Consider the following 13,046-nt stretch of genomic DNA (forward strand, 5'->3'; position numbering starts at 1 on the left):
CTATTATTTTAATATAAAATCTCAGCACAGCAGCCCTTAGACATAACTATGAGAGCAGTAGGACCAGACTTACACTCAGAGGAATCTGGGTCTGGGGAAGGACCTCAAAAGCTCCTCTAGGCCAACCTCGTAAAAGTGATGCCAGATTCAACATAGCCTTAATTCCAGGATATTTAATTCATCTGTGCTAAATAATCTCTGATGTTGAAGACTCCACATGACTTCACCTGCCTTCCCAGGCACTCTCTTCTACTGTTCTTCTGTTTTTCATAGCGTCTAGCACCAAACTTTTATGCTGCAGTTTTTTTTCCTTCCATACTTAAAACTGACTTTACCATAATGCTGGAGGGGACGTAGGAGAAATAAATTAAGTCATTTTGGGGGTATAAAAAGGACTTTGTGTGGGTGCACCTTTTTCTGGCAAAGCTGTTTTGTGGTACTGTTTTTGTATTTCTGAGAGACTAGAATGGTCTCTTCCAGATAAAAAACTGCACAAATTGGCACAGCTGCCCTTGCAAACCACTGTCAAAACAAATCTTATCTAAGTACCCATTCAAGTAGTGTCAAGGCTTTGTAATTTTGGATTCACATGAATGTTAAGCTGTAATTATCTTGAGAGAAGTTCTTGGCTATTGTCTCATGAGAGGTGAGAGTGGCAGGCCCCTTTTACATTAGTTCTTCCATAGGGACAATGATCAGGGACTCTCTTGAGCATTATTTCAAGTACAAATGTGGTAAGATGTTAAATATAGACCCAATTCTAAGGTTTCCATGACATTCAGTGTATCAGGAAGAAGGTATTCTGATGCAGAGGCAAATTGTCCTCACTTATAAATTTCATAAGGATATTTCTGACCAGCCACAGATCCATCAGGATTCTGGACAATTGGAATTTTTCTTGTGAATGCCATGTTTCCAGCTTCAGTTCTGTCTGAAGGGTTTCCTTGGCAGGACTGATGATGGAGGTGTGGTTACTTAGCAAAAAGGCAACTTTAACTCCTGATTCTGCAGTTCAGTGGCTGAGAGAATTCATGTCTGTGTCCACACCTGCATGTTTTGTGTAATGGCACACAGAGTTTCAGAGCAACTGTTTGTATTTCAAAAGAAGATGCTTGTATTTCTACTTCCCTCTGCCCATTACATGTGAGCACAAACATTCCTTCTTCCGTGGGTTTTCAGAAATACTTTGTATCTGGATATCTTTGTGTCCACACAGAGAATAAAGAATGAAGGAAATGCAGGGAGATGTCCATTACACTGACATTGAGAATATATATTTCCCTTCTCACCCCAGTCTAAGCTGAATCCATCAAACCATAATGATGCACATGTTCAGCAATTTTTTACTAGCTGCTGAGAGGTGCTTGTGTTTTCTGAGTCTGAGTGTTGTCTCACCATGTGATGTTTGAATGATGCACTAGTCCACATTTTCCACCTTTTTTTAATTTCTGGGAATGTTTCTGAGCATTTCAATGTTGTTGAGAGCTCACAGACCTTGATTTTTCAACTGGGCAGACCTTTGGGTTTTGGCTCTAATATTTCAGAAAAGATTCATTGACTTGCTTTTGTCTTCTCCCTGGAGCATTTACTATCACCAGGGCAGAGATCTGGAAACTGACAACGCCACCTGGAACTAAGTCCCTACCAAACCCTATGAAAGAGTATTTAAACAAGAATTTTTTGCTTGGAGGCCAGGAGAGAGTTCTGTTGATTTGTAATCTTGTTGTGCTATTTTTTAAAGTGTTTTGACATATCTTCAGCTGGTATAAATGAACATCATCAGTGAAAAAGAAAAGCTTCTTAAAATGTCTTGAAAATGTGGCCATTTAGCAATGAAGGTTTTAAGCCAAAAAAATCCCCAAAACCAAACAAAAAAAGCTAAACTAAACCAAAACATAACCAGGCATGTAATTTGTGTCCTTCTTGGCTTTGTATCTAATGGGTGTTGAGCTATTCTAAAAGTACTATAGGCTAATTATTTTAGAGTTTGGAGATCTTCTTTTAGTATTATAGTATTTTTTGGTAGGTTGAAGCTCTCCTTTCCACACAACACTGGCATTTAGGTACCTGTGTTTTCCATAACCCTTCCTCAGCACAGGAGAGACTTAACTAAGATAAGTCTCAGATTTAAAGATCTAAAAATAACAGATGGGATCCATCTGCCTGCCATGCATAGGCAGGAAGCAGCCTGTTCTCTTCAGCTTCTTGATGTTATCTTCAGCCTCAGGATGTTATCTGAATTCTCCTTAAGAAACAAAAATAGTTGTGAAGAAAAAAGACCTTGCAAATACCTTGCAGCAATTGTAGAGCTTCTGTACCTTATTTCCAGTAGCTTTATTAGGATGAATTTGTGCATTATCCAGAGCTTGATTTGGTAGCCAGTATTCCCAGCGTGCTTGATAATGGTTTCATGCAGTAGCATATTTGACAAAGTCATTTTTAGCCCATGTTGTATTTTCAGGAAACCAATTCAGTTTCTAGGTTGTTCGTTTTTAACAGGTGTTGATGGAACAGATGAGGAGTAGCTGAAGCATCAATACCCACTGAAGCTGCAGGTGTGTTTTTAGGTTTGTGTCACTGAGTGAATGTTACAGTATCACAGCCATACTGTACAACACCCATTCCAAGCCTTGTGAAGAATTCTTTGCTGCTGTTATTTGTTCTTGCCTGACAAGTACAGCAGCATGAGCTAGAGTTATTTGCACATCTGGAGCCAGTTCTGGAACCCTTATTCATTGAAAAATAAACTTCTGCTACAATGTCCATGGAGTTTCTGAAACACTAAATAACAAGTAAAATACTAGCAAAGGGATGCTGTTTGCAGCACTGTAGGGATGCATCACTGCCAAAATGTTCTCCTAGCATTACCTTATCATCCTGGTGTTTCACTTTCTTGTCACCTGCAGATTGTAACTGAAGTGTGACACACAATTGTTCCATTTCTGAACACTAAATAAGTACAATAAACTGGCTTCTCCACAAAGCATTATTAAAAAAAAAAAAAAAAAAAACAAAAAACCAAACTATAAACCCATGAAAAAACCATACCACAAAAATGCTAAATTATTTTCATTTTTTATGTTTCATTTTAGTCTTGGAACTGAACCAGGTGATTATTCCCACTTATGGAACTGTGCCAGACCAGCAAAACCTTCATACTCCTGAATGGGTGGGTACCTGTTTACTTTAACTGTGAATACCTGTAAAATTCTCTCTTGGAGGTATGCAGCAGCCCAGTACCTGTTCCAGAAGACGAGCATTCCTTTGCATTTGCATCACATGCAGTTCATCTTTGTGATTACATCTCAGTTGCTGTAATCCCCATTTCCCTAAAGGTACCTGAGGTAATTGGCTCAGATCTGAAAGCACAGGTTGTCACAGGCACTGGACTCAATTATAAGTGACCCATAAAAATTCACTGTAAACTGATATAGACACATACACTCCTCTCTCTATGTAATTTTGTCCACAAATGCATAGGATTTCTGTGTGTGTATGCAAGAATTAGTTCTGAACACACCCTACACATGAACACACATATCCAAGAAAGTTCTAAGAAAGCTTGGAGACACCAAGAAATTCCTTACTCCAGAGACTGAACTGACAAGAAAAAGAAAGACCTGGAGGTGTCCATTCCCTTTGTCCAAAGTTCCAGGTTCCCAGCTCACCTAAGATTTCCTGCAGCTAACAGGCTGCTGGCTCTAGCTCAAGAACCCCTCCCTCAGATCTCATAAGAAACCAATATCCAAAGTAACTGGAAATGAGTTTCCTTCTGGGAGGTGGACGTCCTCACCTCCCCTGACCCTGTGTTTTGCAGCAAGGTGTTCATTTGAAGCTGTTTAAACATTTTTGAAGCATGAGGTGCAATCAAGAGCTTCCATTTCCCAAATGAGTGCCTAGACTTTGATGTTATAAAAAACCTTCTTAGAGTGTCTTGGTGGTTCATTGATTTTTTTAATGTATTTTTATGAAGTGAAATAGCATCAGAACAGCTGGAATGCTGTATACCTTGTGGTTAGAACAGTCTCCTCTGAACAGTCTTGGTAGAATTTATTTTTATTTCTACTGAAAATTGATGGTCAAAATTGATTTTTATTTTTAGTTACTCATGTTTACCAGCAATTGCAGTTTCCTCTCAGTTTTAGCAGCATTTCTGCACTGCTCCTTCTGTGTCAAGTCCTCCTTGTTGATCTAGATGATTGCAGTGGGTTGGAGGAGACAGAAAGATATACTTGACAGCTGCTGAACCTCTGCTAAATGCATTATTGCACATTGTTTCTAGCTAATTGTAGCTGGAAAGAGAAGCTGAAGAGGAAGCCTGACCTGAAACAGTTGAATAGGAGGGAAGTACTGTGCCTTTTGTCTAAACTCAGATCATGTGCTGCAGCCAGAAGTTTTCTGGAAATTTGATTTGATTTTGCAAGTTCTTCTGAGGAGGCAAAACTAAGTAAATTATTGGCTAATAGAAACAGTCCTGTTCTTCTTATGGTGCTTTCTCTAATTACAGGATCATAAGCTAAGTTTGCCACAAGATGCCTGCCTCATTTGGCACATGAATAGGACAATTATCTCCAAAAAGCCAAAGATCTGTGAGGATATTGTTTGTGGTACTTCATAAGCTTTAAATGTGGCAGGAAATTGCAGCAAAGCAATGAAAGGCTCTTACCACTAGAAAAACTGAGTTTGGTCCTAGATAATTAGACAAGGCCTGCTAAAGGATTTTTGTGCAAGACTTGTAGAGTTGCAGCCAGATTTTTTTTCCCTGAGTGCCGAAGGAGAACATCCATGGCCCTGTTTGCATTTGCAAGAGGGTGACATGTGGACCTGGAATTGAGTGTATTGCTCTTTGAAGAGAGAGAATTGCTGAGCTCTCTGGAAAGATGTCATTGTCCTGCTCTATAAGGCTGTAACTCCAAATTTAGGAGACAGTGAGCAGGTTTTGGCATAGATGTTTAGATGCCTTATGACCATTAAAATGAGAGTTATACTGTTGCTTTCTGTCCTGGGGGATCTTTTAAAATTAAGTTTCGCAACATCTGCAAAATGCTGAGATTCTATGAGGAGAATACCAAAAGCATAGTCAGAAGGAAATCCCTATTTTAAGCATTTAACCTATTTAGGTGAGGTGTAACCAAAAAAACAAAACAAAACAGTAAAACAATAAAACAAAAACAAACAAACAAACACAACCAAAAAACCCACCAAACATTAAATGAAGATGATAATAAGGAGTATTCCATAGCTACTACAAGGAGCATAGAAATATGGCATGTGATGCTACAGTTTAATAATGTATCATAAACAATATGTACAAGGAAGACAAAACTGCACAGACAGAATTAATTCAAGGCTTTTCCTTGAACTGTTTCATTTTGCAGCTTATCTGTTTTGTAGGTAGATAATTTGAATTGGCATGTAAGAATAATATTTTTTTTTGAGAGTGAACATCTGCAGGGAGAAGGTTAACTTCTTCAAACTTTCTATTACTGCTGCCCCTCACGTACAATTTCTTCTGCAAGAAGACTTCTGGGAAGTTCAAAAGAGTGAATTTCCCAGCTCTCGCCTCCCATGAAAGATGGGAGTTGCTGAAAAGCAGGTTTTCAGTGAGCACTTTCTTCATTTTCTTTAAAAGTAAGGCCATTTGGCCTCTCTCTAATCAGGAGTGACTGGAATTCCTCCTGCAGCCAGCAGCGACCTGACGCTCAGACAGGAAGTCAAGTGGGTGTCTGGTCCAAACTTAGCTCAGGGGACAAGGCATCCCAATGCCTGGCCAGTTACCAGCTGCTTCCTGCTGACAGAAATGCATGACTGTAGTGACACCCCCTATTTTTTCTACTTGTCTTTAGCCTCAGTTTATTTCCATTTGTTACATAGCTGAAATTCCTTTGCATGTTGATGAAATGAAAAATAAAACCTTCTTCTGATGAAGTGCTTGCTAATATTCGCATTATTGCTAAAAAGAGAATGAAAACAGTCCTCTGTTGTTATTAAAAAATATGAATAATAAAGGAAAATATTAAAGGCACAGCAGTTTTATGGTCCTCTGGAGACAGACTAACATTATTATGCAATATGCAAATAAAGTTACATCTTCCAGTACTATCTTATGTATTATATATATCAATATAATCCAGAAATAAAAGCTTGTGTTGGTTTTAATGTCAGAAAGTTGTCTATATTTGTTGCCTAGAACCTAAAGCAATAAAAAATCTTTTTTATATGGCTGTGATAGTAAGAAGAACTTTGTATTTCTGTAGCATTTTCTTCAGATGATCTCAAAGTCATTTATAAATAATTATGTTTCCTGATACCCTGGTAATATAATTCATTTTCTTTTTATTTACTTGTTTTAAAGTTTCCTGAAGCAGACAGAGAGAAATAACTGTGCTCCTAATTAGTCACTCTGAAATTTTCCCCTTCATAAAACCCACAACTGAAGTGCAACCTGCAGATCCCCCATGTGCCTGTCTATGTGCCCCAGTGGGAGGATTTTTTGCAGGTGCCTGTCAGCAGAGGCAATGTTACACAGGCTCTGCTCTGCTCTCCTCTTTCCCAGTACTGATTTATTCACTGGCATGCTGCAGGATGCTATTTTGAAGCATATCTGAAAATTATGTGAGGTTGCAGACAAGTAGTTTATCCCTCCAGTAATGATTACATTTGGTGCTATTGACAGTCACACCAAAGGCTCTTGCAGGCAAAATAAAGCACTTCTATCATATTTCCAGTTAGATAAATCATTCCTGCAGAACCTCTTGTTGTTTAAAAAATCCAGCTTACAGTACTGTGCTTGTTCAGGGTACAGTAAACAATAAATAGCTGCAATTCCTGTGCACATATTTTTCTTCATGCTTGTCTCTGTGCTGCCCATCCCACCATTATCCCCACGGAATATTTAACTGTATTATGCCTAGAGAAGCCTGGAAAAGTGAGGCAGGTTTCTTGGAACCATTTTGCTCCCTGGAACGCAGCTGCTGCTGAAAGGAGCTTTCTGCCTGCACGTTCTCCTTAATCTGCTGCAGGCATCGCGCGTAGCCATGGCTACGGGAGCAGCTCTCAGTGAGACCCAGCAGCTCCCTCGGCACCAGCCAGCCTGGTTCTGCGTCTGGAGGGCACGCAGGGGTCTCCCTCCTGAGGAACTCTGAGCCAGGGGGCTGAGGGATCTGCCATGGTGGGGGCATCTCAAGCCAAAACAGTTCCCTCAGCCTTCTGTGCTGGGGCAAGCTTGTCTTCCTGTCCCGTTCACCTTTTTCCAAGTGCTGCTGTGCCCTGCGGTCTGGGAGAGCCGCTGCTGGTGGCTGGTGATGGCTTGTCCTGGATTACCAGGGGGCAGGAAGGTCCTTATCCCTCTGCCCAGGTGGACACACTCAGGGAGCAGGAACAGGAGCTGTGTGAGGGGAGGGGAGTGCGTGACCAGCACCTTCAGTGTGACTGCAGCAGGGCAGCAGCCGCATCCCACGGATGCCCACACCACCTGGCTGTACATGGCTGGCAGTGAGGGCCCCGGCAGTGGGGCTGTGGAGAGGGCATTTGGGGCTGAGGAGGTGGTGTTTGCTTTACACACATCTTTGGGCTTTTGGTTGCCACAGGCTGCTCCAGTCTCGTTCCCTGGAGTGAAGAGCCTGTGATGCTCACCTGATCTGAGCTGTTCCGAACTGAAACACAGAGCTACAGCCACATGGATGGGGCCATGCTGCCTCTAGGCTAACCCATGGAAGTGTAACCTCAGTTACACTTAAAAAAACCTTATTTGTGGCCAGGTCCTTCTCTCCTTCAGATTCCTTCTGTTAAAAAAGCAGCTGGTGGGCAACAGTTGGTTGTACAGCACTTGGACAGTTATTAAAGGCTGCAGATTGTGTGCTAAGGATAATTAGTATTTCACAGCAATATAGATATATATTTTTTTTATTAGTGGTGTTAATCAGTATTAACCTGCTGTCCATTAGAGTGTTATTAAAACATTAGAGTGCACAACTGATTGCCTCCATCAGTACTTAAAAACGTGTTTATGCCAAGGCTAAAAAATTAAATAGTGCAGTAAATAGTCCTGTGTTTTAAAAGAGGTGCCAATGGGCCTGTTGGTTATTTGGGGCTATAATTTGCTACTGATACTCTAAAAAACTATGTGTTGAAATTTCAGCCCCATTAATTTGTCTATGCATGCAAGCTTGTGTGCATTGGTATGATAGTAACATTTGTAAAACTGTCAAATAATATTACATATTTAAAAAACCCCAAAACAAACATTGTCTCAAAGGAAATGCTAACTTCAAAGTACACTACATAGTTTTGGTTTCCAGGCCTGTTTTTCCCTGGGTAGTTATATTGAATAATTATGATTTTTCATTACCAGCTATCCAGTAGGGATTACAAAATACACCACACATGTAAGTTAATGTGGCTGTTGGAAACTTGGCTATTACCTTCTCTTTTACATTTTACTTCTTAATTTTAATTGAGCAAGATTTAATTTATTATGAGCTACGTAACAATCTATTTGTGTAGGTCTAAGTCTTGATCTCTTAAGTATTCAGTCTTCATGAGTCAATTCTTTATTATTTTATTGATACATAAAGTGTCTATGGAAAGTCCAACTAAACAATGTCCTTGTGATTAAAAGCAGCAGAGATTACATATAAGAAGTTAGCTCCATGAGTATAAACTTCTATCTGGATTCATGCAGTCCAATATTTATTAATCTTTCAGCTATATTCAATTTATATGTGCATACTGTGTGAAAGAGAGAGATAAAGGTGTATGCATACAATAGCAGTTATACACACATGTGAAAGACAACACTTATGTAAATTTATCACTTAGAATGCTGGTTAAACAGGCAGATTTTATTTTATAAATTGGGATTTTTATAACTATTGTATATATAGTTTTTACTATGATAAATTATTATTAATAATCCAGTTACCACTGCTTTTTTTAAGTTTTAAAAAAGACTACATTTAAAGGAAACCTACTCAGTGAAATTATGCAAACAAAAATTTCCATCAAATCCTCTTCTATCAAAATTTGATTTGATGTTTGCTCTTTTCCATGTCTTTCTTTATCCTGAGGACAGGATGTGCTAAGAGCTGCAGTGAAAAAAAAGTTCAAGCTATTACTACCTTTATGCTTTTGAGTGCTTGACTTTCACAACTGAACTGTGTGTCTTTAAACAGAAGTTATTATAATGATGTTTCTAAGATTCCAAAGAGGGAAAAGCCCAGTTAAAAGACCTGGTGCTTTGTGCAGTGGCAATCCTTCCCCCTGTTATTCCTTTTCACAGGACCTGGGCCCTGTGTTCCCACATTGCAGCACAGAGCTGTTGTAGCCGTGATGTGGCACAGCCTGCTGGGTCCCAGGGGAGAGCAGCAGCTCCCAGGCTGGGCTCTGTGCCTGCTGCTCAGGCACCTCCCAGGCTGTGTCCCAACTGGGGCTGTTGGCTGATGTTGGTGCTTCCCTGCCAATAGCAGATCTTGTCAACATGAAATCATTGTGCTTATGCTTTAAATGAGATACACCTGTGACTAGCCCTCAGCAGGAGGAAAGCTTGTCATGGCCGATTCTGATTTCTTGATAGGACTATGCCAACTTCATCTCTCAAGAATTTAGAAATTCGTACCTGTGACTTGCTTTGGCTGATAGAGATACTCAGTGTCATTCTGGTCTGGTGATGTCATCTGGAAATTGAATGCCTTTTCTTTTCCTAAAACTTTTTTCACAGTATGCAATTGTTGTGTTGATTTGATGACTGCCTAGGTAGTCTCTAAATCCTATCCCAGGCTGTGAAACTAACATGCAGAATGTGTGTATACTGGCCATATGTGTATGTGTGTCAGCAGCTGCTTGCTGTCAGGTTTGTCACAAATCCCAGCACACAGGTGGCATTCAAAGAAAACTGTTCTATTCAAGAATCTGCTCAGACTTTTGAAGCAACTCAGTCAACAGGACCTGTTTGCAGCAGGTCCTAGCCTTTGCACATGCAACATGAAAAAATTGTTAAATAAACTCCCCCGAGTTTATTTAAAATATGGAAATGTTGTCATAATTACAGGGAGACACATCTTGGTCACCTGTTTTGGTTCAGCCAACAAACAGTTACAAAATAATCTACAGGGAGAGGTTTAGGGGAAAAAAACCATGAGAAAATTTGTTTTGGAAAAACTGACACGTGGTTCCTAAAACACTATATGCTCCCTGGAACTGGGGTGCTCCTGACTGAAGACTGACACTCTTGGTTCTTCACAGTTGAAGAACAACATTTCAGGCTGCCCTGCTGGGGTTTCTGGCACCATAACCACATTTCTGTGGTCTTTCTGTGGACCAGACATCCTAGACCTCCAAAACCTGACCTGGCATGTCTCACAAAATTTGGTCTGAACTGACGGGGGAATTCCAGGGATGGGACATCTGGGAATCATTGCCCCATCCACAGCAAATGCAAGAGATTATTCTGTGTCATTTTTCCTGATCTGATCCTAACTTGGCCAACCCTCCATGCCCAGTCAGCTGGAGGCCAAGGCTCCTCTGCAGCTCTGTGTGGGAGCCTTGCCAGCTTTGGAGATGTCCCTGTCTCTGATGCCGTGCAGGGTCTCACTCCAGGCTTTCGGCATCTCTCAACTCCAGTAGCATCACCTCTGTTAACAGCGTGGACGGGTTTGGCCAGGTACCTGAGAGGCTGGTGCACATTACATAGCAGGATTTGGATAATGGTACAGCTGTATATTACCTGAAAGGAGGGGGTTGGTAATGTGTGATTTTGCCCCCAGAGTACTCTAAAAAACTACAAAATCATTATTCAAGCGTTCAGGTTTCCCTGTCACCAAAGTATCTGTATCGTTTCACGCATGAAAGAACACATTAAGATGTTATTAGTGGATATGACAATCTATCCTACTTTCCTCCAGGGACTAGATAATGGCTTATGGATATATTAAAACTTTTGATTTTGGCATCTGTTATAACATGATGGATGTGTGGCACACAACAGTGTGTTTTTGCTTGCTGAGTTGTTGCAGATAAAATGAGAAATAAATCCACATAATATGTGTCTGTTTGGAGATCTCATCTCTGCTCTGACCATATTCTTTGTTCTCCTGGCAGTGGTGGGTTTAAGTACAAACATGCGTGAAACAACTACTTTTTTTTTTTTTTCTTTTCTTTTTTTTTTATTAGTAATTGCAGAGATGCTTACATTTGTTCAGGTAAGGGAACAGATGGGAATGCACTAATTCTGAGACTCCCATCAGGCAACAACAATTTTGTAGACAAACTATCTAATGATATGTCCATGATAGTGTACAAATTACTAGACAGATGCATTATTTGGTACTGGTGCTGCATCCCAGTGCTTGTCTCATTAAGAAAAGCTAATGTACCATTTTTAAAGAAGAAAGTTAGGTCAAGGTTCTGTTGATTTGATGTCATGCAGAGACCTGACAAATTCCTCTGGATAATTTATTTTTCTTCATTTTACTCTGCAAAACTTTGTCTTTTTGGGCTTCCTGTTACACAAAGCTGATTTATGTCAAATTTCTATGTTCAGTGAAATACTGTGTAAAGGGAAGCAAGTAAGGAACTAGCAAGTGAAGATCTTCATATTAACCTATGCCACCTGCCTTTCAGGTGGATTTTGATGATAAGCCTGACTCCTTGTTCTTCAAAGATGGGCAGCGAAGAATTGACTTTGTTTTGGTGTATGAAGATGAAAGTAAAAAAATGACTCATAGGAGAAGTGATCGTAAAAAGCAAAAGGTATGTTATTTCTCATATATTGGGTGTTAGAGCTGTGGGCAGATAGGACGGTGCCCTTACCCAGAACAGCAATTGCTTTGCCTTATGCTCAGCGTACTCTTGGGAGCTGAGAGACTGAAGCCCATCAAACTGAGCAGGGAACAGGGCTCGAGCTGCTAGATTGCTGTGTAGGTGGGCAGAGCACTGCACATCACGTCTGTCAGTGTGTGCTTGGTGACCTCAGAGCATCCTCCTGGGAGGACACCCTTCAGAAGAGGTGAGCAGAAAAATGCCAGTGTCAGGTTAGAGTTAGACACTGGGAAAATCTTCTGTACCTACAGTGATTCAATTAGACCCCTAATGGACTTTGGTAACAAAATCAGTTTTCAGAGGAACCCAAAGGAGGCGGATGACCAGTTGCTCCAGATCAGAGGTATGAACACAGCTGCAGACATCCTGCCGACTTCTGAAAACATAGCTAAGTTGTTTAAGGGAAATAACTGCACATCAGTTCTTTCCCTTGGCACTTTCACCCTTGCTAGAGACCTTGCAAAGTTTCTGACTCAAGCCAGTGACTTCTTGACGCTCCTTAGCAATGAAGCACAATAATAGATTAAGTATTATTCTTTAATCATTTCATCAGTTCCGTCAGAGGACTACATTCATTATGGCACACAAGGTCACAAAAACTATCTCAGTCATGCCACTGAACCATCTGAGAAATGAGCATCCATGAGATTGTTCCCTTGGCATCTGCACTCCCCCACCCACCCACCCACATCCTCCTCTGATTTAGCAATAATCCATGTTCCAGCAGCAGCCTATGGTAGAGACAGGCAGGGACAAAGATATCACTGAAAGCAGCAGCTCGTATACAAATAATAATTTGCAGTTAGGAAATAGAAGAGTAGGAGTAAAAAGGCCTGTAGCTAAATTGGTTGATCCTCATTACACAGTGTTGTTGTTGGCATTAACAGGACAGCCATAAGGAATGTCATTAGTAGGGTTTGAGGGAGTCCTGCCGTGGGTGGGTGTTGTATTACACATGATCACAGGATCAGCAATATAAATTAATTGAAAGAGGTAATTAGAGAAAAAAGCTGCCCCTTCGGAAAGAATTGTTTTTATCAATTAGCATTTTACATTTATGTTTGTAATACTTGGCCATTGCCCAAATATATTGCAAATATAATGAGCATATTTTCTAAGTAGTGATGGAAATTAAATGTGAGCAGTGGAGTGGTAGTTTCAGTACAGCATTAATGTTAAGACATTAGCCAGAATGAAACCACCAGGAGATTGTGGGTAGGCGCTCGCAT

The 13,046-nt window shown here is 40.4% G+C and overlaps 1 protein-coding gene across 1 annotated transcript in view; it reads left to right on the top strand.

Annotated features, from left to right (window-relative positions):
* The window catches only part of ANO6 (anoctamin 6), a 70,548-nt gene that overhangs the window by 23,521 nt on the left and 33,981 nt on the right, over positions 1-13,046 (top strand). Inside the window, exons 2-3 of the mRNA XM_084206534.1 lie at positions 3,093-3,169; positions 11,620-11,748. Coding sequence (XP_084062660.1) covers positions 3,093-3,169; positions 11,620-11,748 — 206 coding nt within the window. The remainder of the gene's footprint in view (positions 1-3,092; positions 3,170-11,619; positions 11,749-13,046) is intronic.

The sequence above is a fragment of the Fringilla coelebs genome, assembly GCF_963513975.1.
Source record: "Fringilla coelebs genome assembly, chromosome: 5".
NCBI lineage: Eukaryota > Metazoa > Chordata > Aves > Passeriformes > Fringillidae > Fringilla > Fringilla coelebs.